The sequence below is a fragment of the Molossus molossus genome, unplaced genomic scaffold, assembly GCF_014108415.1.
Source record: "Molossus molossus isolate mMolMol1 unplaced genomic scaffold, mMolMol1.p scaffold_m16_p_2, whole genome shotgun sequence".
Classification (NCBI taxonomy): Eukaryota; Metazoa; Chordata; class Mammalia; order Chiroptera; family Molossidae; genus Molossus; species Molossus molossus.
In genome coordinates this window covers 95,287,222-95,312,083 of record NW_023425355.1, presented here as the reverse complement: position 1 = coordinate 95,312,083, position 24,862 = coordinate 95,287,222, and the positions used below count along the sequence as shown (strand labels likewise).

The 24,862-nt window shown below is 38.8% G+C and overlaps 1 protein-coding gene across 1 annotated transcript; it reads right to left on the bottom strand.

The window, feature by feature from the left end:
- Positions 1-23,760: 23,760 nt before the first annotated feature.
- LOC118635925 (ferritin heavy chain-like) lies at positions 23,761-24,509 on the bottom strand. Its single transcript, XM_036270981.1, has one exon. It carries the CDS (start codon positions 24,471-24,473, stop codon positions 23,922-23,924), a length of 552 nt encoding a protein of 183 aa, XP_036126874.1. The 5' UTR covers positions 24,474-24,509; the 3' UTR covers positions 23,761-23,921.
- Positions 24,510-24,862: the final 353 nt, after the last annotated feature.

Here is a 24,862-nt window from a genome sequence, read left to right as displayed (position 1 = left end):
AGACAACATGGAGGGAACTGGAAAGTATTATCCTAAGTGAAACAAGCCAAACAGAGAAACACAAGTATCACATGATCTCACTTATTTGTGGAATATAATGATCATAACAGTCTGAAGATCAGGGTAGTCCCTGAGATGTGGATGGGATGTAAGGTACAGACTGACAATCCCCAAAAGAGGGGGTGGAGGGGAGATAAACCACAGAACTTATATGCATGTATGCATGACCAATGGACATGGAAAACAAAGCTGGGGACAGGGCGGGGATGGAGGGGGAGGACGGTGTCAATGGGGGAAAAGGTAGAAACAACATATGTAACATAAATAAACAAATAAATAAATAAATTAATTAATTAATCAATTTTAAAGAAAGCTGTGGTACATATACACAATGGAACACTATGCAGCCATAAGAAAGAAAGACCTCTTATCCTTTGAAATGACATGGAGGGACCTGGAAAGTGTTATGTGTAAGTGTAATAAGCCAGTCAGAGAAAAGACAAATATTACATAATCTTTCTTATTTGTGGAATATAATGAACAAAATACACTGATGAACAAAATAGCCCCAGAGATATAGTAGTAGGGTACAGACTGACAAACCTTAGAAAAGGGGTTGGGCAGGGAGTGAAGAGTAAACCACAGAATTTATATGTATGTATGCATAACCAATGGCCATAGACAACAATGCTGTGAGGGGGGATCGGATTGGCAGGAGTGTGTTTATGGGGGGAAAAGGAGAAACATCTCTAACAAAAATAAATTAATAAAAAATAAAAATAAAAAACTTTGTTACAGAATTAAAAATAAATAAATAAAAATGGATAAAAACAAATAAAAAGTAATTTTGTAAACATCAAGAGAATCTGGATGCTTAATTAAGGAAAATGTACAAATATTCAGTAAACACATAAAAAGATGCTTAACATAGTTAGTGACAAAAGAAATGCAATTCAAAACTACAATGAGTTCCACTTTATAGGCACAAGGATGGCTACAGTCAAAAAGTCAGATAATAGAAAGTGTTGGTGAGATGTGGAGAAAAAGAACTCTCATGCAGTCCTGGCAGGAATTTAAAATGTTGCAGCCATTTTGGAAATCGTCTGGAAGTACTTGAGTGAATTAAACAGTAAGTAAAAAGTATGACCCAGAAATTTCACTCTAGTAGTTTTGAAAGCACATGTCCTCACAAAAATTTGTATACAGGAATTTCTTACTGCATTATTCATAATAGCTAAAAAGGAGAAATAACCCAAACATTCATCATGGGACAAATGAACAAGTAAATTGTTATATGTACATAAATGAAATATTGTTCAGATATAAAAAAGAATGAAATACTGATACATGATAGTACTAGGACAAACCTTACAAACATACTAAATGAAAGAAGCCAACATAGAAGACCACGTATTGTATGATTCCATTCATTGACCGTTCCAAGAGAGAAATATATGGAGACAGATTAGAGGTTGCTTAGTGCTGAGGAGCAGGAGGGGTTTAGTGGTACATGTATGCTCTTGAGGTGATAAAATGTTATAAAATTGACTGTGATGATGATTTCGTTCATACATATATGTATATATAATAAAAAGCATTAAATAAAACACTTGAAGTGGGTGAATTGAATGGTATGTAAATTATACCTCAAAAAAAGCTTTTTAAAAAACCAATATGACCACTGTACAGTTTATACGCTAGGTAGATAAAATATGTCCACACAAAGACTTGTAGATGAATGTTTATAATGGTTTAATTTATAATAGACAAAAACTGAACTACACAACAATAAAGAAAATGAACTACCAATTTGTACTTCTCTATCTCTTCACACTTCTACCTAGTCTCCAAAACCCCCTCCACTCTGACAACCACCACTATGTACTCTGTATCTATGTGCCTTTTTCTGTTGTGTGTGTTTATATTGTTCTTTAGATTCTACATGTAAGTGAAAATACATGGTATTTCTCGTTCTCTAACTTATTTCACTTAGCACAACGCCATCTAGATCCATCATGCTAGCACAATATATTTTTAGTACATTATTTCTTGATCTGTATAAGTGGAAGAACTCCAGGTGAAGTGAACAAATATCTAACTTGAATTAGAAAAGTAGCCTTAATGAACTCCCAGGTTTGAGGCAGTTTTACAGACCCAGAAACCCTTACATGAAGGAGATACTAGGTCACCTTGAGAAAGGACCCCACTACTCTAACCCCCAAAATATGGACTGTAAATATTTCTCCTAGATTCCCAAAGGGATATATCATCTTACCAGGGAACCTTGCATTATGGAAAAGGAAATAATTAGACTTTTCGGGATTTCTGAATACTGGTTCTGAGCTGACACTATTTCCATGAGACCCAAAATGTTATTGCACTCCCCCACTCAGAGTAGTGTCACAGAGAGGTCAGCTGAGCAATAGAATTTTATCTCAGGTCCATTTTTTAAAAATTTATATTTATTGTCAAAAGTATTACAGATGTTCCTCCTTTTTTCCCCCATTGACACCCTCCTCCCCATTCTCACCCCTCACCCTGCCTTCACTGCACTGTTGTCTGTGTCCATTGATTATGCACATATGCATATAAGTTCTTTGGTTGCTCTCTGTTCTTCACCACCCCTACCTCTGAGGTTTGTCAGTCTGTTCTCTCCTTCCAAGTCTCTTCATCTATTTTGGTCATGAGCTTATTTTGTTCATTAGATTCCACAAATGAGTGAGACCATGTGATATTTGTCTTTCTCTGACTGGCTTATTTTGCTTAGTATAATACTTTCCAGGTGCTTCCTGCTGTCTCAAAGGGTAAGAGATCTTTCTTTTTTTCACAGCTGCATAGTATCTCTTTGTGTAAATGTACCATGGCTTTTTTATCCACTCAACTACTGATGGACACTTGGGCTGTTTCTGGATCTTAGCTATTGTAAATAGCGCTGCTATGACTTGGGGTGCATATATTCGTTCTGATTGGTATTTCAGGCTTCTTAAGATATAATCCTACAAGTAGAACCACTGGGTCAGATGGCAGTTCAATGTTTAATTTTTTGAGGAAACACCATATTGTTTTTTACAGTGGCTGCACAGCCTGCATACCCACCAGCAGTATACTAGCATACCCTTTTCCCCATATCCTTGCCACCACTTGTTTGATGATTTGTTGATGGCGGCCATTCTGGCAAGCGTGAGGTGATACTTCATAGTTATTTTAATTTGTATCTCTCTGATGATTAGTGATGAGCATTTTTTCATATGTCTCCTGGCCATTTGTATGTCCTGTTTGGAGAGGTGTCTCCTTAGATCCTCTGTTCATTTTTTAATTGGATTGTTTGTCTTCCTTTTGTTGAGTTGTATGAGTACTTTATATGTTTTGGAAATTAACTCCTTACCTGATGTATCATTGAAAAATATGTTCTCCCAGAGAGTGGTTTCCCTTTTCATTTCGATGCTGGTTTCTCTTTCTGCACAGAAATATTTTAGTTTGATGTAGTCCCATTTATAAATTTTTTCTTCTGTTGCTCTTGGCCTAGGCGATATATCAGTGAAAATTCTGCTACGTTAGATGTCTGAGATATTGCTGACTACCATTTCTTCTACCATTTTTATGTTTTCATGACTTACATTTAAGTCTTTTATCCATTTTGAGTTTATCCTTGTGTATGGTGTAATTTGGTGATCTACTTTCATTTTTTTGCATGTATCTGTCCAATTTTCCCAACACCATTGATTGAAGAGACTGTCTTTACTCCATTGTATGCTCTTCCCTCCTAGGTCAAATATTAATTGAGTATACTGGCTTGGGTTGATTTCTGGTTCCTCTGTTCTGTTCCATTGACCTATATGGCTGTTCTTGTGCCAGTACCATGCTATTTTGATTACAGTGGATTTCTAGTATAGCCTAATGTCCAGTACTGTGACCCCCTCCTACTTTGTTCTTCTTTCTCACGATTGCTGCAATTGTGCATGGTCTTTTTTGGTTCCATATACACTTCTGGAGTATTTGTTCTAGGTCTATAAAATATGCTACTGGTAGTTTAATAAGGATTGCATCGAATCTTTAGATTGCTTTGGGTAGTATGGACATTTTAATGATGTTGGTTCTTCTAATCCAAGAACACGCTATATGCTTTCAGTTTTTAAAAATATTCCTCTACATGTAATTCTTTTTTCAATGTTCTGAAGTTTTGTAAGAAGAGGTCATTTACCTCCTTGGTTAAGTTTATTACTATGTATCGTAACATTTTTGTTGCAATGGTAAATGGGATTGCTTTAGTTTCTCTTCCAGCGAGTTCATTATTGGAGTTTAAAATGCCATCGGTTTCTGGATGTTATCCAGAATTCTGGATCCTGCTACTCTGTCGAATTCATTTATTAAATCTGGTGGTTTTTTAAGTGGAGTCTTTAGGGTTTTCCATGTACAATATCATGTCATCTGCGAATAATGAGTTTCACTTCCTCCTTTCTAATTTGGATGCCTTTTATTTTTTTTTCTTCTCTGATTGCTGTGGCTAGGACATACAGTCATATGTTGAATAAGAGTGGTGAAAACAGACACCCCTATTGGCTCCTGTTCTTAAAGGAAATGCTTTTAGTTTTTGCTCTTTGAGGAGGATGTTGGTTGTAGGTTTTTCATATATGGCCTTTATTATGTTGAGATATGATTTCTCTGTTCCTGCTTTGCTGACCGTTTTTTTGTTTGTTTGTTTGTTTGTTTTTATCAGAAATGGGTGGTAGATTTTGTCAAATGCTTTTTCAGCATCTATTGATATGATCATATGATTTTTATTTTTCATTTTGTTTATGTGGTGCATCACACTTACTGATTTCTGAATATTGTACCAGCCTTGCATCCCTGGGATGAATCCCACTTTGTCGTGAATAGATTTTCTAAAAATATATTACTGTAATGAAATAATATTAGACTCCTGGTAATCCTGAATTGTATCTGCTAAGCTGCAAATAAAATGTAATATTTTAATTGATGGGAAAAATTAAAAAATATATGTATATATTACTGGATGTGATTTGCTAATATTTTTTTTGAGGATTTTAGCATCCATGTTCTTCTGGGATATTGGCCTGTAGTTTTCTTTCATTTTAGTATCTATCTGTTTTGGGAATTAGGATAATGCTGGCCTTGTAAAAAGAGATAGGAAGTCTTCCTTCCTCTTGAATTTTTTGGAATAATTTGAGGAGAATAGGTGTTAGTTCTTTGAAAGTTCGGTAAAACTCCCCTGTGAAGCCTTTTAAAACCTGGGCTTTTGTTTTCTGGGAGTTTATTGATTATAGCTTCAATTCCCTGAGTTGTTATTAGTCTATTCAAGTTTTCTGACTCTTACTGGTTCAGTTTTGGGACAGTGTGTGATCCTAGGAATTTGTCCATTTCACCTAGCTTGTCCAATTTGTTGGCATATAATTGTTCATAATATTTTCTTACAATGCTTTGTATTTCTGTGGTGTCCCTTGTTACTTCACCTCTTTCATTTCTGATTTTATTCATTTGGGTCCTCCTTCTTTGCTTCTTGGTGAGTCTGGGTAAAGGTTGATCCATCTTCTTTATCTGTTCAAAGCATCACTTTTTAGTTTCATTGATTTTTTATATTGTCTCTTTGGCCTCTATGTCATTTATTTTCACTCTGACCTTCATTATGTCTTTGCTTCTTCTTGCTATGGGTTTTTCTTTTTGTTCTCTCTTTAACTCTTTAAATCGTAGGGTTATATAATTTATTATAAATTTTTATTGTTTTTTGAAATAGGCCTGTAATGCTATGAACTTCCCTCTCAGGACTGCTTTTGCTGTGACCATATAAATTTTGTGTTGTTGTGTGTTCATTTTTATTAGTTTCCAGGAAGTTTTTTTTATTTTTTTATCTCTTGCTTGATCTCCTTAGTAACCCATTCACTGTTCAATAACATGCTATTTAGCCTCCATGTGTTTGAATGTTTTTGAGTGTTTTTATTGTAATTGATTTCCAGTTTCATGCCATTGTGATCTAAGAAGATGCTTGGTATAATTTCAATCTTCTTGAACTTATACAGACTTAGTTTGTGTCCTAACATGTGGTCTATCATTGAGAATGTCCCATGTGTACTTGAGAAGAATGTATGTTATGCAGCTTTGGGGTGAAATGTTCTGTAAATGTCAATTAAATCCTTCTGACTTAGTGTATCAATTAGGATCTCTGTTTCCTTGTTAATTTTTTGTTTAGAAGATCTATCCATTGATGTCAGTGGGGTGTTAAAGAGTCCTTCTAAGATTGTATTGCTGTGTATCTCTCCCTTGAAGTCCTCAAGAAGTGTTTTGATATATTTTGCTGCTTCTATATTGGGTGCATATATATTTAACAGGGTTATACCCTCTTGTTTGATCAATGCTTTTATTATTATGTAGTGACCTTCTTTGTCTGTTGATATGGCCTTCACTTTGAACTTTTTTTTTTTTTTTTTTTTTATCAGATATGAGTATTGCTACACCAGCTTTTTTTCATTTCTATTTGCATGGAACAATTTTTTTCATCCCTTCACTTCCATCATGTGTGATTCATTTTTTTCTGAGACAGGTCTCTTGGAGACAGCATATATATGGGTGATGTTTTCATATCCATTCAGCTACCCTATGCTTTTTTATTGGAGCATTTAATCCATTTACATTTAAGATTATTGTTGATAGGTACTTATTTATTGCCATTTTAATTCATTATGCCTCTCTCTCTCTCTCTCTCTCCCTCCCTCTCTCTGCTTATTATAGCAATCCCTTTAACATTTCTTGTAGTACTAGTTTGGTGGTAATAAACTCCTTTAGATTTTTTGTTGTTGTTGTCTGGGGAGCCTTTAATTTCACCTTCAATTTTGAATGATAGCTTTGCTGGATAGAGTAGTTTTGGTTTCAGATGCTTGCTTTTCATTACTTTGAATACTTTATGCCATTCTCCTCTGGCCTGTAGTATTTGTGTTGAGAAATCAGTGGACAGCCTTATGGAAGGTTCTTTGTAGGTAATATGTTGCTTTTCTCTTGCTGCCTTTAAGATTGTCTCTTTGCCTTTTTTTTTTTTTTTTTGCATTTTAATTATATGACTTGGCGTGGGCCTCTTTAGGTTTTCGTTGCTTGGGACTCTCTGTGCTTCTTAAACTTGTGTGACTTTGCCCTTCACCAAGTTAGGGAAGGTTTCTGCTACTATTTATTCAAAAGGTTCTCTAACCCTAGCTCACTCTCTTCTTCTTCTGGTACTCTTATGATGCAGATGTTGTCACATTTCATATTGTCCCACAGCTCTCTTAAACTGTCCTGTTTGATTGTTTGTTTATTATTTATTTTGGTTCTCTTATTGAATAATTTTTTTCTGCCCTGTCTTCCAGTTAGCTGATCTGATTCTTAACTTCTTCCAATCTGGTATTTATTTCTTCCTTGATGTTCTTTTTCTTCTTTTTTTAAAATGTTTTTCTTTATTGCTTTTTTTTAGAGAGAGAGGAAGGGAGAGGGAGAAAGAGATAGAAACATCGATGGAAGAGAACATCGATTGGCCACCTCATTCATGCCCCCCACCGGGGATTGGGCCCACAACCCTGGCATGTTCCCTGACCAGGAATTGAACCAGTGACCTCTTGGTGCATGGGTTGATGCTCAACCATTGAGCCACAGGGGCCGGGCTCCAGGGTGCTGTTTATTTATGCCATGTCATTATTCATTTCTGATTGGTTTTTCATTATTTCTATATCTTTTCTCATGCTGTTGAATATCTTTATAATCATTACTCTGAACTCTATATCTGATAAATTGCTTATCTGCATTTCATTTAGCTCTTCTTCTGGAGAATTTTCTGGATCTTTCATTTGTGGCTTGTTTCTTTGTTTCCCTATTTTGGCTGCCTGTTTGTGTTTGTTTCTATATATTAGGTAGATCTGCTATGACTCCCAATCTAGGTAGGGTGGTCTTATGTTGTGGGTGACCTGTAGAACCCTGATCACCAGACCTAGGTGCTCTAATAATGTCCCTTGTGAACTTTGCGTGGGCCCTCATGTTGTACTGGAGTGTTGATTGCTATTGGCACGTTCGTGTGTGGGCTTGACCCTCAGGTTGGTTGACAGTGATGCTCAACCCTTGCCAACATAGTGTGCAGTTTGCTGTGTAGTTATAGGTGAAATGCAGTTCAGCTCAGCAGAGTTTAGAGCCTGCCGAAATCTCCCTTTGGCTATCGGCAATCCACTGCTTGTGGCTCCCTGTGCCAGGGCTGCATGTGTATGAAATGGACCAAGCTGAACAACAAAGTCAGGTTTTACAAGCCCCAGACAGAGAGGCAGGAGAGACAGACTCATGCACCCAGTGATCCACCTCTGCCTTCAGGCTCACTGTTAGTCTTCGTCACTTAATGAGCCTCAGGTAATAATTCTCTGCCAGGCATCAACTCCACCCAGTGGGCAGGACAAAAGAATTTCCAATGGGTAGGGAAATTGCTTTCCCCTGGGCTAAAGCTGCTTTGATGGGAAAACTCTGCCCAAGAAAGATGGCCTCCGCAGTGTGGCATACTGACAGCACAGGGATTCAGGCAGCAGCCTTCTGAGCACTCTCCCCAGAACCGTGAACCCCAAAGTCTCCACATGCAGCTCTAGTCCACTCTGCCTTCCTTCTGCCACAGCCTAAGGTGGGTGGCTGCAAATATAATGTAGTACATTGGCCCTTCAAGAGGGTGCCTGTGTTTCCAGGCATCTCTACCTGACAGACATCACCTCTCGTGCTTTTCACAGCCAGGTGTTATGTGGGTACTTGTCCTGGTTCCAGTAGTCTTGGCTGGGGAGTCCAGCTTGGGGTTTAGGCCCCAAACTTCTCAGGGGGACCCTCCTATAGCTGAGATATCTCTCCAGAACTTCAGCTGCTCCCTGTAGGGCTTAGCCCAGCCAGCCCTCTCACGCCTCCACACTCCCTACCAGCCTCAATGTGGGCTCCGCTTTACATCCTTGGTTATAAGGGTTCTCTCCAGCTAGTCTTCAGTTGGTTATTCAGGATGATTTTTCTATATTTTAATTGTAATTACAGTTTGGTTTTGGGAGAAGGCTCCAACTAAATGAAATTCAAGAAAGGCCTAAACTATGGAGAGAGTAAAAAGGCTAGTGTAGTTGCCAGGCGCTGAGGAGAGGGATATACAGGCAGGGCACATAAATTTTAGGGCAGTGAAACTACTCTGTAAGATAATATAATGATGGAGATGTCATTATATAGTTGTTCCGACCAATAGAATGCACAACACCAAGAGTGAACTGTAATGTAAACTATGGATTTTGAGTGATTATAAAGTGTCAAAGTAGGTTCATCAATTATGACAAATGTACCACTCTGACGTTTATAATGGTGGAGACTATGCATGCATGAGGGCAGGGTTATATCAGAAATCTCTGTACATTCCCCTAAATTTTACAGTGAACCTAAAGCTGCTTTGAAAAATAAAGTCTTTATAAAAATAAACCTCTGCCTCTATGAGTTTGCCTATTTTAGATTTCATATAAGTGAAATCATACAGTATGTGTTATTCTGTGACTGGCTTATTTCACTTAGCATAATGTCCTCAAGGCTATCCACGGTGATCAACATGGCAGGATTTTCTCGTGTTTTAAGGCTGAATGCTATACTATTGTATGCATATGCCACATTTTCTTTATCTGTTTAACTGTTGATGGACATTTAAGTTGCTTTCACATCTTAGCTATTGTAAATAATGCTGCAATAATCACAGGGATACAAATATTTCTTAAAGATCTTGTTATCAATGTTTGTGGATACATAGCCAGAAGGGGGATTGCTAGATGACATCGTGGTTTTATTTTTAATGTTCTGGGAAACCTCCATATTACTTTCCATAGCAGCTGCTCCCTCCCTCCCTCCCTCCCTCCCTCCCTCCCTCCCTCCCTCCCTCCCTCCCTTCCTTCCTTCCTTCCTTTCTTCCTTCCTTCCTTCTTTTCCTCACCCGAGGACATTTTTCAATTTTTTTCTTCAGATAGAGTGAAAGGGAAAGAGAGGAAGAGAGAGAGAAACATTGATGTGAAAGGGACACATGGAGGGGCTGCCACCCACATGACCCAACCAGGGCCGGGGACAAACTGTAACCTAGGTACATGCCCTTAGTGGGAACCGAACCCGGGTCTCTCAGGACCGCAGGCCGACACTCTAACCGCTGAGCCAAACCGGCCAGGGCACAGCTGCACATTTCACATTCCCATCAATAGTGTAATAAGGTTTCAATTTCTCCATGTCCTCATCAACACTTGTTCTCTTTCTCTCTCTCTTTTTCTTTTGGTTAATCCTGTCCAGAGGACATTCTTCCATTGATCTTTAGATATTGTGAAAGGGAGGGAGGGGAAGAGAGAGAGAGAGAGAGAGAGAGAGAGAGAGAGAGATGCGAGAGACACATCAATTGGCTACCTCTCACGTGACCACAACCGGGACCTGGCTGGGATCAAGCCTGCAACCCAGGTACATGCTCTTGATCAGGACTCGAACGCACAACCAGGGATCTCTCTCTCTTTTTTAAATTCAGCCATACTAACAATTGTGAGACAATACCTCATTGTGGTTTTGTTTTTCATTTCCCTGGTAATTAGTAATGTTGAAAATCTTTTCATACACCTATTTACATGTCTTCTTTGTAGTCGTATCTATTCAAGTACTTGGCCCAATTTAGCTGACTTATTTTTGTTTTGTTTTGAATTGTAGAAATTCCATATATGTTTTCAATATTATCCCCATGTCAGGTATATGGTTACCAAGTAGTGTCTTCCATTTCATGGGTTCCCTTTTTCTTCTATTGTTTCCTTTGTTGTGCAGAGAGGTTTTTAGTTTGATATAGTCAAACTCGTCTATTTTTACTTTTTCTTGCCTGTGCTTTTGGTGTTATATTAAAAAAAATTATTGGCCACATTGATATACAGAAGTTTTCTCTAATATGTTGTTCTAGGAGTCTTACAATTTCAGATCTTGCACTTAAAGTTTTAACCTGTTTTGAATTAATTTTTATGAGTGATGGTAGAAAAGGGTCCAATTTCATAAATGAATGTTTTAACTATTACATTTCCCAATCCATGAATATGTTTTCTCATCTTATTTTTGTCTTCTTTAATTTCATCAATATTTTGTACTTTTCCATGTACATCTCCTTAGTTGTCTTAATTATTTTATATCTTTTGATGCTATAGTAAATACAATTATTTTCTTGTTATTACTTTGGATAGTTGATTGTGAATGTTAGGTTACAACTGTTTTTTGTATGTTGGTGTTGTATTCAAAAACTATACTGAATTCAGTTATTAGTTCTAACTGTCCTTGTAATGAGTTTTAAGATTCTCTATGTACATGAGCATGTCATCAGCAAACAGATGGTTCACATCATTATTTTTGAATGGGATGACTTTTATTTCTTTTCTTGCCTAATCGCAGCATTGTTCATAGCAATAGTAAAAAACTAAAAATAACCTTTAATATCCATTCAGTACAGAATGGTATAATTAAATCATAATCACTTTGCAAAAATCATACACTGGAATTTTAGTCAATATTGGAGACAAAGGATTTATAGCTACTATGAATGACAAGGATTCATCTCTCAAATTTCATACAGAATGAAAGAAGAGAGCTGTAAAAGGAAGTATGCAATATAATTCTGTTTATATAAAGTGGTAAAGCTATAAATAAATGCACTGAAATGATTATCACAAAGTCAAGATAATAACTATATCCATTGGGGAGAGTGGGTTGTGATTGGAAGGAATTTTGGAAGGCTAGCAATGGTCTATTTCTTGACCTTGGTCTGGTTACATGGGTGTTGGCTCTTATAAAGTATCTAAACCTGGTCGATATGTTTTATGTACTTCATACCTCAGATATGAAAATAGCTTTCCCAAAGCACAAAAAATGCAATAGAAACAAAAACATTCAAAGTAGAAATTTTGATGAGGTTTGAATTGCTGTGGATGAAAAACTGGATCTCCTAATCAAGAGCCCAGCAAGTGTACATTATCATTAAAAGAGGAAGAAACGCCCTGGCTGTTTTGGCTCAACAGTTAGAACGTCAGCCCCATGGACCAGACAGTCAAGGGTGCAATTTCCAGTCAAGGGCATGTACTTGGGTTATGGGCTCCATCCTCCACCCTGGTCAGGGTCATGCAGAACACAATCAGTCGATAGGTCTCTCTCATATAGATCTTTCTCTCTTTCACTCTATCTCCCTCCCTCCCTCCCACTCTTTCTAAAAAAATTAAACAAATCGATGGAAAAATACCTCTGGGTGAGGATAAACAAACAATCAAGCAAATACATAAATAAAAGGAGGGGGGAGCATGGATTCTTTAAACCGTTAGTACCCCATAATCAAGTAATATCTCTAAACCTCTCTCTCTTGTTAGATATTTCCCCCTGAATTTACAACAATTCCCAACTCAACTGATGATAGACAAACTGGAGGACCATCACAGTCAATGATAAGATCATTAGGCATGACAGGCCACCACCACTACAGTGAGACTGGGCCACCACGACTCTATGCAAGCAGGTGCACCGGGTGGTGGTGGTGGTAGTGGTGGTGGTGTGTACTGCACACGGGCATCTGTGCATTCAGTTCTCGGGAGACTTCACTGCAGAGACTTGGGGTATAACCTGATCACATTGAACTGGCACGCCTACCTGGAGACCTCCCTGTGCTGGAGAATCTAGAGTAAGCTGATGACTGTTCTCATTGTGCTGTGCGACTGGACATAAAATTTACCATGGGGTAACCAATGGTGGGAGGGCAAAGAGTAGGTGTAGGTTGTGCACTGTATAGGGAGCACCCTGGGGTAGGGTGGGTTTTCCAGATTTCGATATAAATTGTCTTTCTCTGACTAACTTATTTCACTTAGCACAACACCCTCTAGATCCATCATGCTAGCAATGAAATTGGTAAGATTTCATTATTTTATATGACTGAGTAGTATTTCATTGTATGTATTTTTTCACCCACGCATCTGTTAATGGATACTTGGGTTTCTTCCATATTCTGGCTATTGTGAATAACAACGAAATAAACATAAGCATGCATATATTCTTTTGCATTAGTGTTTTATTATTATTTATTTTATTGCTTAAAGTCTTACAACTGCCCCTTTTCCCCCACCCCACTGACACCCTCCACCCTACTTCTTCCCACCCCCTGCCTTCACTGCACTGATGTCTGTGTCCATTGGTGGTTTATCTTTTCCCACCTCCCCACCCTCCTTCCCTCTGAACTTTGTCAGTCTGTTCCCTACTTCCATGTCTCTGGATCTATCTTGTCCATCAGGTAATTTGTTCATTAGATTCCACAAAGAAGTGAGAGTGTGTGATATTTGTTTCTCTGGCTGGCTTATTTCACTTAGCATAATACTCTCTGGGTCACTCCACTTCGTCTCAAGGGTGAAAGATACGTCTTTCTTATAGCTGCATAGCATTCCATTGTATAAATGTACCACGGCCTTTTTATTCCCTCATCTACTTATGGACACTTGGGCTGTTTCCAGACCTTAGCTATTATAAATAGCACTGCTATGAACACAAGGGTAAAGATTTTCTTTCTGATTGGAGTTTCAGGTTTCTTAGGATATATTCCTAGAAGTGGGATCACTGGGTCAAATGGCAGTTCAACTTTTAATTTTTTGAGGAAACACCATGTTGCTTTCCACAGTGGCTGCACCAGTCTGCATTCCCACCAGCAGTGTACTAGAGTCCCCTTTTCTCCACACCCTCGCCAACACTTGTTGTTTGATGATTTGTTGATGGCGGCCATTCTAACAGGTGTGAGGTGATACCTTATAGTCATTTTAATTTGCATCTCTCTGATTATTTTTTAATTCAACGGCTTGCTTTTTGGTGTTGAGTTGTATGAGTTCTTTATAACTTTTATACATTAACCCCTTATAAAATGTGTCATTGGCGAATATGTTCTCCCATGTAGAAAACTGTCTTTTGGTTTTGGTAATGATTTCCTCTCCTTTGTTTTAGTTTGATGTAGTCCCATTTGTTTATTTTTTTATCCACCACTCAAGAAGATCTATAAAACAAAGTGTTGCTAAGAAAACTGTCAGAGATCTTACTGTCTGTATTTTCTTCTAAGATTATTATATTACCGAGTCTTCCATTTAAGTCTTTAGTCCATTTTGAGTTTACTTTTGTATATGGTATAAGAAGGAGGTCTAGTTTTATTTTTTTCATGTGTCTGTCCAAATTTCCCAACACCATTTATCGAATATACTGTTTTCATATCATGTATGTTGTTGCATCATTTGTCAAATATTAATTCATCTTATAGGCATGGGTTTATTGATGGGCTCTCTAGTCTGTTCCATTGATCTATATGTCTGATTTTATGCCAGTACCTCCAAATGTGCTCTTCTTTCTCAAAATAGCTGTGGCTATTCAGGGTCTTTTGTGGTTCCATATACATTTTTGGATTATTTGTTCTGTTCTGTGAAATATGCCATTGGTATCTTGATAGGAATTGTATTGAATCTATAGATTGCTTTGCATAGGTATGGATATTTTAATGATGCTAATTCTTCCTATCCATAAGCATAATACATGCTCCCAATTATTTCTGTCTTCTCCAATTTCTTTCTTCAGTGTCTAATAACATTGCAAGTACAGGTCCTTTACCTCCTTAGTTAAATCTATTCCTAGTTGTTTTCATTCTATTGATGCAATTGCAAATGAAATTTTGTTTGTTTGTTTGCCTTTCTTTTTTTATTGATTTTTTTAGAGAGAAAGGAAAGGAGAGAGAGAGAGAGAGAGAGAGAGAGAGAGAGAGAGAGAGAGAGAAACATCCATCGGCTGCTTCCTGCACGGCCCCCACTGGGGCTCAAGCCCGCACTCCAGGCATGTGCCCTGACCAGGAATTGAATTGGGACCTCTCAGTTCATGGGACAATGTTCAATCCACTGAGCCACATCGGCCAGTCTACAAATGTAATGTTTTTCATTTCTCATTCTGATAGATCATTATTGGTGTATAAAAATGCAACCAATTTCTGAATATTTATTTCATATCCTGCTAGTTTCCTGAATTCATTTATCAGTTTTAGGAGGGTTTTTTCCCCCTCCCCTTTGGTGGAATCTTTAGGATTCTCTATATACAATATCATATCATCTGCAAACAATGACAGTTATATTTCTTCCTTTATATTTTGGATGCCTTTTGTTTCTTTTCATTTTGTCTGATTGCTGTGGCAAGGACTTCCAGTACTATGTTGAATAAGAATGGTAAAAGTGGACATCCTTGTCTTGTTTCTGATCTTAAGAGAAACAGGTTTAGTTTTTTGTGGGTTTTTTTTTTTTTTTTTTTTTTTGTAGTTGAGTATGATATTGGCTGTAGGTTGGTCCTATATGGCTTTATTATGTTGAGGTATGTTCCCTTTATTCCCACTTTGCTGAGAGGTTTTATCATAAATGGGTGACCGATTTTGCCAAATGCTTTTCCTGTGTTTATTGATATGATTGTATAATTTTTATCCTTTATTTTGTCTTGTGGTATATCACATTAATTAATTTGCAGATATTGTACCAACCCTGCATTCCTGGAATAAATCCCACTTGCTCATGATATATGATCTTTTCATTGCATTGTTGTATTTGCTTTGCTAATATGTTGTTGAGGATTTTGTGTCTATGTGCATCGGGGATATTGGCTGATAATTTTCTTTCTTTGTAGTGTCTTCATCTGGATTTAAAATCAGGATAACGGTCGCCCCATGAGATAAACTTGGAAGTCTTCTGTGTTCTTGAAATCTTGGAATGGTTTGAGAAAGACAGGTGTTAGTTCTTTGAATGTTTGAGAAATGTCACCTGTGAAGCCATCAGTTCTAAGACTTTTGTCCTTTTTAAAAATTATTATTACTGCTTCAATTTTATTTGTAATTCATCTGTTCAGATTATCTGTTCCTTCTTGATCAGGTTTGAAAGATTGTATGTTCCTAGGACTTTATCCACTTCTTTCAGATTGTCCAATTTGTTGGCATATAGTTGTTCATAATATTTTTTATACTCCTTTGTATTTCTGTAGTGTCCGTTGTCACTTCTCCCATTTCATTTATTATTTTGTTTATTTGGGTCCTCTCTCTTTTTTTCTTGATGAGTCTGGTTAAAGGTTTATAAATCTTCTTTACCTTTCCAAAGAACCAGCTCTTACTTTTATTGATCTTTTGCATTGCTTTTTAGACCTATTTCATTTATTTCTCTTCTGATCTTTATTATTTCCCTACTTCTGCTCATTTGGGGCTTTGTTTGGTGTTCTTTTTATTTTCCTTTAGGTATAATGTTAGATTTTTCATAGGAGATTTTTTGTTTGTTTGTCTGTTTCTTGAGGTAGGCCTGTATTGCTTTACTGTGTCCCATAGATTTTGGGTTATTGTGTTTTCATTTTCATTTGTCTCAAGGTATCTTTTGATGGTTTTCATAATATCATTGTTAACACATTCACTGTTTAATAACATGTAATTTAGCTCACTACTTTCTGAGTTTTTCAGTTCATTTCTTATAATTCTTTTCTAGTTTCATCCCATTGTGGTAGGAGAAGATGATTGATATTTTTTCAATCTTCTTAAATTTATTGAGACATGTTTTGTGTCCTAACATGTTCTCTATCCTGGAGAATGCTCAATGTGCACATGAAAATAATGCATATTCTGCTGCTTTGGGGTGAAATGCTCTGAAAGCACCAATTGGACATATCTGGTCTAGTGTGCCATTTGATGTCACTGTTCCTTGTTGATGTCAATGGGGTGTTAAAGTCCTCTACTATGACAGTATTACTGTTGATCTCTACATTCATGGACATCAATATTTGATTTACATATAGAAGTGCTCCTATATTGGGTGCATAAATGTTTACAAGCGTTATATCATGCTGGGTTGATCCCTTTAAGATTATGTAATGCCCTCCTTTGTCTCTTATTTTGGCCCTTGTTTTAAATTCTGCTGTGCCTGATAAAAGTATTGCTATCCCGGCATATTTTGTTTCTATTTGCATAAGATATCTTTTCCATCCCTTTACTTTCAGTCTGTGTGTGTCTTTCCTTCTGAGGTGGGTCTCTTGCAGACAACACATATATGGGTCATGTATTGTTATCCATTTCACCACCCTATGTATCTTGATTTGGAGCATTTATTCCATTTACATTTAAAGTTATTATTGATAGGTACATATTTGATGTCATTTTATTCTTTATGATTATGTTCCTCTAGTTTTTCTTTCTTCTTCTAAAAGAAGTCCCTTTAACATTTCTTGTAATACTAGTTGGGTGGTAATTAACTCTTGCAGCTCTTTTTTGTCCGGAAAGCTCTTTAACTCTGCTTAAATTTTAAATGATAGCCTTGCTGGGTAGATTAGTCCTGGTTGTAGGTCCTTCTTTTTCATCATTTTGAACATTTTGTGCCAATCCCTTCAGTCCTGAAATGTTTCTGTTGACAAAGCAACTGATAGTCTTATGGGAGCTCTTTTGTAGGCAACAAACTGTCTTCCTCTTGGTGCTTTTACGATTCTCTCTGTTTTTAACTTGTGCCATTTTAATTATGATGTGTCTTGGTGTGGGCCTCTTTGGGTTCATTTTGTTTGTGACTCTGTGCTCCCTGGACTGGTGCGTCTTTTTCTTCACCGGGTTATGAAAGTTTTAAGTCCTTGTTTCTTTAAATAGATTCTCAATCCCTTGCTCGCCCTCTTCTCCTCCTGGTGCCCTTATGATGCAGATATTGTTGCTCTTGGTGTTGTCCCAGAGGTCCCTTAAACTAGCTACATTTTTTCTTTATTATGCTCTGATTGGATGGTCTCTTCCAAATCACTGAATGGATGCTTTACTTCATCTAACCTGCTGCTGATTCCTTTAGTGTATTCTTCATTTCAGATATTGTTTTCTTTATTTCAGACTGGTTCTTTTTATGATTTTATGTTCTTTATTATGCTTACTATCTCTTTAAGTTTTCACTGACTTTATTCATTCATCTCTTAAGTTCCTTGGGTATCTATGGTTTTGAACTCTGTATCTGGTAGATTGCTTGCCTCCAATTCATTTGGTTATTTTCCTGGAGACTTCTCCTGTTTTTCATTTGGAGCACATTTCATTGCCTTCTCATTTTGGCTGCCTCTCTGTATTAGTTTCTGTGTATTAGGTAGATCTGCTAAGTCTCCCAGTCTTGGTATGGTGGTCTTATGTAGTAGGTGTCTTGTGGGGCTCAGTGGCGCATCCTCCCTGATCACCTGAGCTATGTGCTCTAGGAATATACTTTGTCTGTGTTATGTGAGCCCTCCAGTTGTATTTGAATCTTGATTGCTGTTGGCATGTGTTTGTGGGTGGGGTTAACTCTCAGGATGGCTGACCATGAGGATTGATCCCAACCACAGTATTCAAGCTTCTATGTGGGGACTGATCCCAGTTAAGCAGAATTCATCCGAGCAGGGACTGGTGCTTGCTGAGATCTCCCTTTGTGTATGCCGCTTGAGGAGCTAATAGGATAATGCTCTGTTTTGGTCTGAAGCCAGCCACCAGGTGTATTGTTTCTGGGACCCCTTGGGAGGGACTTTGGTGCTGGTCACTGTGAGGTTCTGCCTGTGATTCAACCTTGGCTACCTGTTGGGAGCTACAAAGTGATCCACACTTTGAGGCTGCCTCTGCTGGTCCCTGGTGCATGTACAAGGGGCCAATCTGTGTACCAATGTCAGCTTCCACCAGCACTGAGCCTAAGGGCAGGTCAGCAAAAGGTCCAAGACTTTGAGAGATTCACCTCTGCCTGCCAGCTTCCTGTTAGGCTCATTCACTGAGAGAGCCTTTGGCAGTACACAAGTTGTGTGAGGTATGTTCTCAGCGAGTCATCAGGTAGAATCGAGTGGTGTTCATCAGGTTGATACAGATTCAAACTCAGCACCAGTGTTGGGTTTGAGGCTACTCAACAGAAGTTTCAGGGTACACCAAGGCCAGCTTCCAGGGGCCTGCAGACCTTTGTAGTAGGGTGGGGTCTCAGGGAGTCATCAGGGGGAGGCCAGCAGAATTCGTCAGGCTACAAGATCTGGATGTGTGGAGGGAGGGCTCTGCATAAATGCGGTGGTACTGGTTGGACAAGTGAGGGTAAAATGGCCCCTGCCCTAGATCCACACAATTCAGGTTTTCCTTATCATCTCTGCTACCTGGAGTCTGCCCAGACCTCCTTGAGAGTCTTCCAAGAAAGTTTGCACCATGGGCCGAGTCTGGCCACTGGCAACAGATTCCTCCGCTAGGTGAGAGCTCAGGAGAGTAGGGCCCCGAGGGAATTGGCAGAGCTGGTGCATTCCTCCAAGCTTATGTGCTATGGAGGGGAGTGCTCCACCCAGAAAAGATAGCATCTGCGAGTGGTGTGGGAGAGGGACTCAGTACAGAGACCTTGGTGGCCGTCCCTCCATCCCTCTCCCAAGAGCCACACTACTCAGTCTCTTTCTGTATGACTCTCCCTTTCTTCTGCTGGAGTCCAGGGTGAGTGGCCATGGACGAGATTTTGTGCTCTGGCCCTTTAACCGGGCCTGCATTTCCAGCAGACTCCTGCCTCTCCCTGGAAGATATAATCCCTGCTGGTTTTCACATCTGGATGTTATGTGGGCACCTCTTTCCTGGTGCTCCAAGCTGGGAAGCTGGGTGTAGGTTCAGACTCCTTGCTCCTCAGGGGGAACCTCTGCAGCTGAGATTTCCCTCCAGATTCTCAAATGCTGCCCATGGGTGTGAGGCCAGCCCTTTTTACTTCTCCGTCCTTCCCACCAGTCTCAATGTGGCTTCTTCTATAAATCTTTGGTTATGAGACTTCTATTCAGCTAGTCTTCAGTTTGTTATTCAAGTTGATTGTTGTCAATTTTAGTTACAATTCTAGTTTGGTCCTGGGAGGAAGTGAGTGTAACTTCCACTTTTTCTGTCACCATCTTGGACCTCCCCTGCTGTCCTTCTAGTCTCTATTTTATTCATGTCTGATCTAATCTTTGTTATTTGCTTCCTCCTGTTACCTTTGGATTTAGTTTGTTCTTTGTTCTTTAGTTCCTTACGTTGTAAAATCTGTTTATTCATGTGAGATCTTCCCTGTTTAAAGTGTTTTTCACTATAAATATTCCTCACAGCATTGCTTTCACTGCATCCTATAAGTTTTGCTATGTTATGGTTTTGGCATTTGTCCAAACATATTTTCTAAACTCCCATTTGATTTACATTTTAACCATTGGTTGATTAATATCGTGTTGTTTAATTTCCATATACTTGTGAATTTTCCAGATTTCCTTCTGCTATTGACTTCTGTTTTTCATTGAGAGATGAAGGACTGTTTTGCACCTCTGTCCTTCCCTTATTATGATATTATTATGCTACTGATTATGGTTGGAAAAGATTATTTATATGACTTAAAATTTTCAAACTTATTGAAATCTATATTGTGACATAACATATGGTCTATCCTGGAAAATGTACCATGTGCATTTGAGGAAACACAGGTGTATTTTGGGGTAGTTGGGTACAGTGTTCTCTCGATATCTGTTGAGGATGATTGATTTTATGGTGCTCTTTAAGTCTCTCTCTTCTCATTTATCTTTAAAGCTGAGATTTGCTCTTTTTTACTTTTAGAGAGAGAGAAAGAAACATTGATTTCTTATTCCACTTATTTATGCATTCGTGTATGCTTGTAAGCGCCCTGACCAGGCATCAAACCCGAAACCTTGAGGTACTGGACAACACGCTAACCAACTGAACTACCCGGCTAGGGATTTTTCCTTATTTATCCTTTGTCTGGTCGTTTCATTCATTATTGAAAGCAGGTTATTGAAGTCCCCAACCAATGTGCAACTGTGTATTTCAGTCTTCATTAATTTCAATATTTGCTCTGTATATTTTGGAGTTCTGGTATTTTATGCATGCAATTTATAATTGTTACATCTTCTTGGTGAAATGACACTTTTATAAATATATAATTTCCTTCTCTTTGCCTTGTAACAGTTATTACAATAATGTCTATTTTGTCTGATATTAATATAGCCATCTCAAGTCTCTTTTGATTACAATTTGTATGGAATATAATTTTCCATCTTTTCTTTTTGAAATTTTTTTTCTTTGTTGATTTTAGAAAGAGAAGAAGGGAGAGGGAGAGAGAGATAGAAACATCGGTCAGAGAGAACATCTACTGGCCGCCTCCTGCATGCCCCCTACTGGGGATCCAGCCCACAACCTGGGCACGTGCCCTGGCTGGGAATCAAACCGACGACCTCTTGGCGCATGGGTCAATGCTCAACTACTGAGCCACCCCAGCCGGGCTAATTTTCCATCTTTTCAATTTCAATTTTTATGTGTCCTTCGATCTATGTGCGGTGGGGGTGGGGGTGGGGGCCTGGATGAAAGAAGGTGAAGAGATTAGCCAAAGAACCTATATGCATAATTCATACACACAGACAACAGTGTGATGATGGCCAGAGGGAAGAGGAGTTGGGGTTGAGTGGAAGTGGGCAAAGTGGGGGAAAATGGGGACATCTCTAATAGTCTCAACAATAAATATAATAAAGTGCTTCTCTAATAGAAAGCATATTGTAGGATCATTTTTTAATATCCATTGCAACAATCCTTGTCATTTAATTAGGGAGTTTAATCTATGTAAATGTAAGGTATTTACTGATAGGGAAGGACTTACATTTTTCTACTTTGTAGTGTGTTGTCTTAACGTCGTATAGCTTTTGTCTTTTGTGGCCACCACTGCTGCCTTCTTTGTGTTTACAGTAGTTCCTCTTATTTGCAATTTTATTTGCCATAGTTTCAGTAACCTATGGTCAACTGCAGACAGAAAATACTAAATGGAAAACTTCAGAAATAATTCATAAGTTTTAAATTGTATGTTAATCCTAGTAGAATGGAAAATCTCACACCATCCCATTTCGTCCCACTCAGGACATGTAATATAACTACCATAAATACATGACTAAACAAATACCTACATGACTAAACATATTGAGATCCCAAGATAGGGGATTATCAAATGATGGCAAAAATTTCATTTCCAACATAATAACTGGTCTTCTGCCTTTTAAACTTGACTTCTCAGGACAACTGGCCCTGAAAAGTGCAACAAACAGCTGTGTGGAACTGTTTGCTTTTGTGTAAAAACAAAAAACAAACAAACAAGAACAAGATCTTTTGGTGCCCCCAAAACAGCATAGGAGCCAGAGAAGAAGAAACAATGTATGTAAAAGAAATATTCCACATGTTCAATGTGAGCATGCAGTAGACAAAATTTCTAGCAAGCATTGATTTTCCTGATAGATAAAAAAATCTTCAATATCAAGTAGGGCAATAACCCCCATAGATGGCTGGTAAATCTATGAAAGCAGAACATCTAAACATGCATTGGTTGTGTCCATGCACTACAGGTAGGATTTGGAGATCTTGTTGGAGTCTACTTTGGACATCCTTTTAGGCAACTGAGAGTCAAAAACTCTGAAATGTCAAAGATTTTACCCTACTTGTAAGCTAACAATTTGGTTTGACAGAGTTTCATAGATGCTGGAAGATGATACAAGACTCCTGCGTCATATGTAAAAGGTGGCTTATTATTTATGCCACAGTAGGCAGCATGAACTTTTTGCAATGGTCTACAAATGTCCGTTCCAAAGTCCCACACCGATGATAAGAAGTACTGCAGTTGTAGGATATGCTCAAAGTGCATTTGCATTACAGTGTAGGAAACTCCAATCTTTTAAAGGGCATTTTAACAAACCTCCTCAGAGGGAAATACTATCTTTATTATCCTGAACAGCAAACAAATATGCTCTCTGTCCCAGAGGAAAACACTATCTGTATTTTCTTCCAAGGTTGATGTTTATACAAATAGCACTGAAGAATAGTTTGAAACAAAGGATGTTAATACTTGTGGTCAGAATTCAGGTAGAAATATGGGACCTATACAGAACTGTTTCCCAACAATGTCAAGCTATTTCTAAGATTTATATGGAAATGCATAGGACTCAAAATAATTATCATTATATTATTTTTTTAATCCTCACCTGAGGATATTTTTCCTTTTATCTTCAGATAGAGTGGGTGGGGAGAAAAGAGAGAGAGAGAGAGAGAGAGAGAGAGAGAGAGAGAGAGAGAGAGAAAACATCGATGTGAGAGAAACACATCGATTGGTTGCCCCCTGTACAACCCCAACCAGGGCCAGGGACCAAACTGCAACCGAGGTACATACCTTGACCAGAATCGAATCCGCGACTCTTTGGTTCACTGGCCGACGCTCTACCCCTGCGCCAAACAGTGTAGGACTTACACTGACTGCCAGGTTGCAAGACTTATCACCAAGCTACAGAATTCAAAAAAGTGTGGCATTGACATAAAGTGTTGGACCATAGATCAATTTAGCAGAGGAGAGAATCCAGAAATAGACCCACAGGGATATACTAAACTGACTGTCATAGTAGCTTTATTTGTAATAGTAAAAAACTGAAAACAACCCAAATAACCATACAACGAAATACAGCACAACAACAAAAAGAAATGCATTATTGCTTGAAATAAGAGCAAGGGTAATTCTCAAAATAATTATGCTATGTTTAAAAAGACAAAAAAAATAGAATATTGGGTATGATTCTATTTAAGTAAGATTCAGAAAACACAAATTAAACTATAGCGAGAGAACCCAAATAAATCAGTATTGCCTAAGGATAGGGGTGGGGATAGGTAAGGAGGAAAGGAATACATGAGAAAACAAAGACATTTTTACTTATTTATTTATTTTTGGGGGGTACCAAATTACTTTATTTGAAGGAATGGTACAAATGAAAAGATGTAAGTGGATGATTTGGTACAAGTTATAGAAAAGGTAAAGGTAACTCCAACATGCACGTACTGCTTTGGTGACCAGGGAAGTCACCCCCCTGGCTATGGGAAGCCAGCCTAAGGCTTAGCTCTCGTCACTGTCTCCCAGGGTGTGCTTGTCAAAGAGATACTCTGCCATGCCAGCTTCAGGGGCCCCCAATCTGCGCAAGTTGGTTACGTGGTCACCCAGTTCTTTGATGGATTTCACTTGCTCATTCAGGTAGTGAGTTTCAAGGAAGTCACACAAGTGAGGGTCATTTTTGTCAGTGGCCAGTTTGTGCAAGTCCAGTAGTGACTGATTCACATTTTTTTCCAAGTGCAATGCACACTCCATCGCATTCAGCCCATTCTCCCAGTCGTCACGGTCTGGTTTCTTGATATCCTGGAGGAAGATTCGGCCACCTCGTTGGTTCTGCAGCTTCATCAGTTTCTCAGCATGTTCCCTCTCTTCATGAGATTGGTGAAGAAAATATTTGGCAAAGTTCTTCAAAGCCACATCATCGCGGTCAAAGTAGTAAGACATGGACAGGTAGACGTAGGAAGCGTAGAGCTCCAGGTTGATCTGGCGGTTGATGGCGGCCTCTGAGTCCTGGTGGTAGTTCGGGTGCACCTGCGAGGTGGTCGCGGTGGGCGTCATGGCGGGCGGCTAAGGAGGGGCGGCTGCGCGGCGCTGGAGCGGGGCCTTGGGGATGAGGCGCGGTGAGGAGGTGGCCGAAGGCCGGTCAGGTGGCTGAGGGGGATGGGTCGAGCACCGGGTTCCGTCCAAGCACTGTTGAAGCAGGAAACCACGGCGACTCTCCGCAAAGACTGTCAACAAAGACATTTTTAAAGGTGATGTTTAGATCCTGAGGAAGATGACGGTGGCAGGACCGGACGGAGGGTGAGTGTGTGAGAGAGTGAGCGAGTGTGTGAGGGAGTGAGCTAGTGTGTGAGAGAGTGTGAGTGGACGTGAAGGTGGACGACCAAACCCCAACAGTGCAGAGACGTGGAGCAGAAGGTTTCCGTGCTGTGCACAGAGAAGCCTGC

Coding starts and splice junctions, on each gene's coding strand:
- LOC118635925 (XM_036270981.1), bottom strand. CDS start 24,473: ATGACGCCCACCGCGACCACCTCGCAGGTGCACCCGAACTACCACCAG.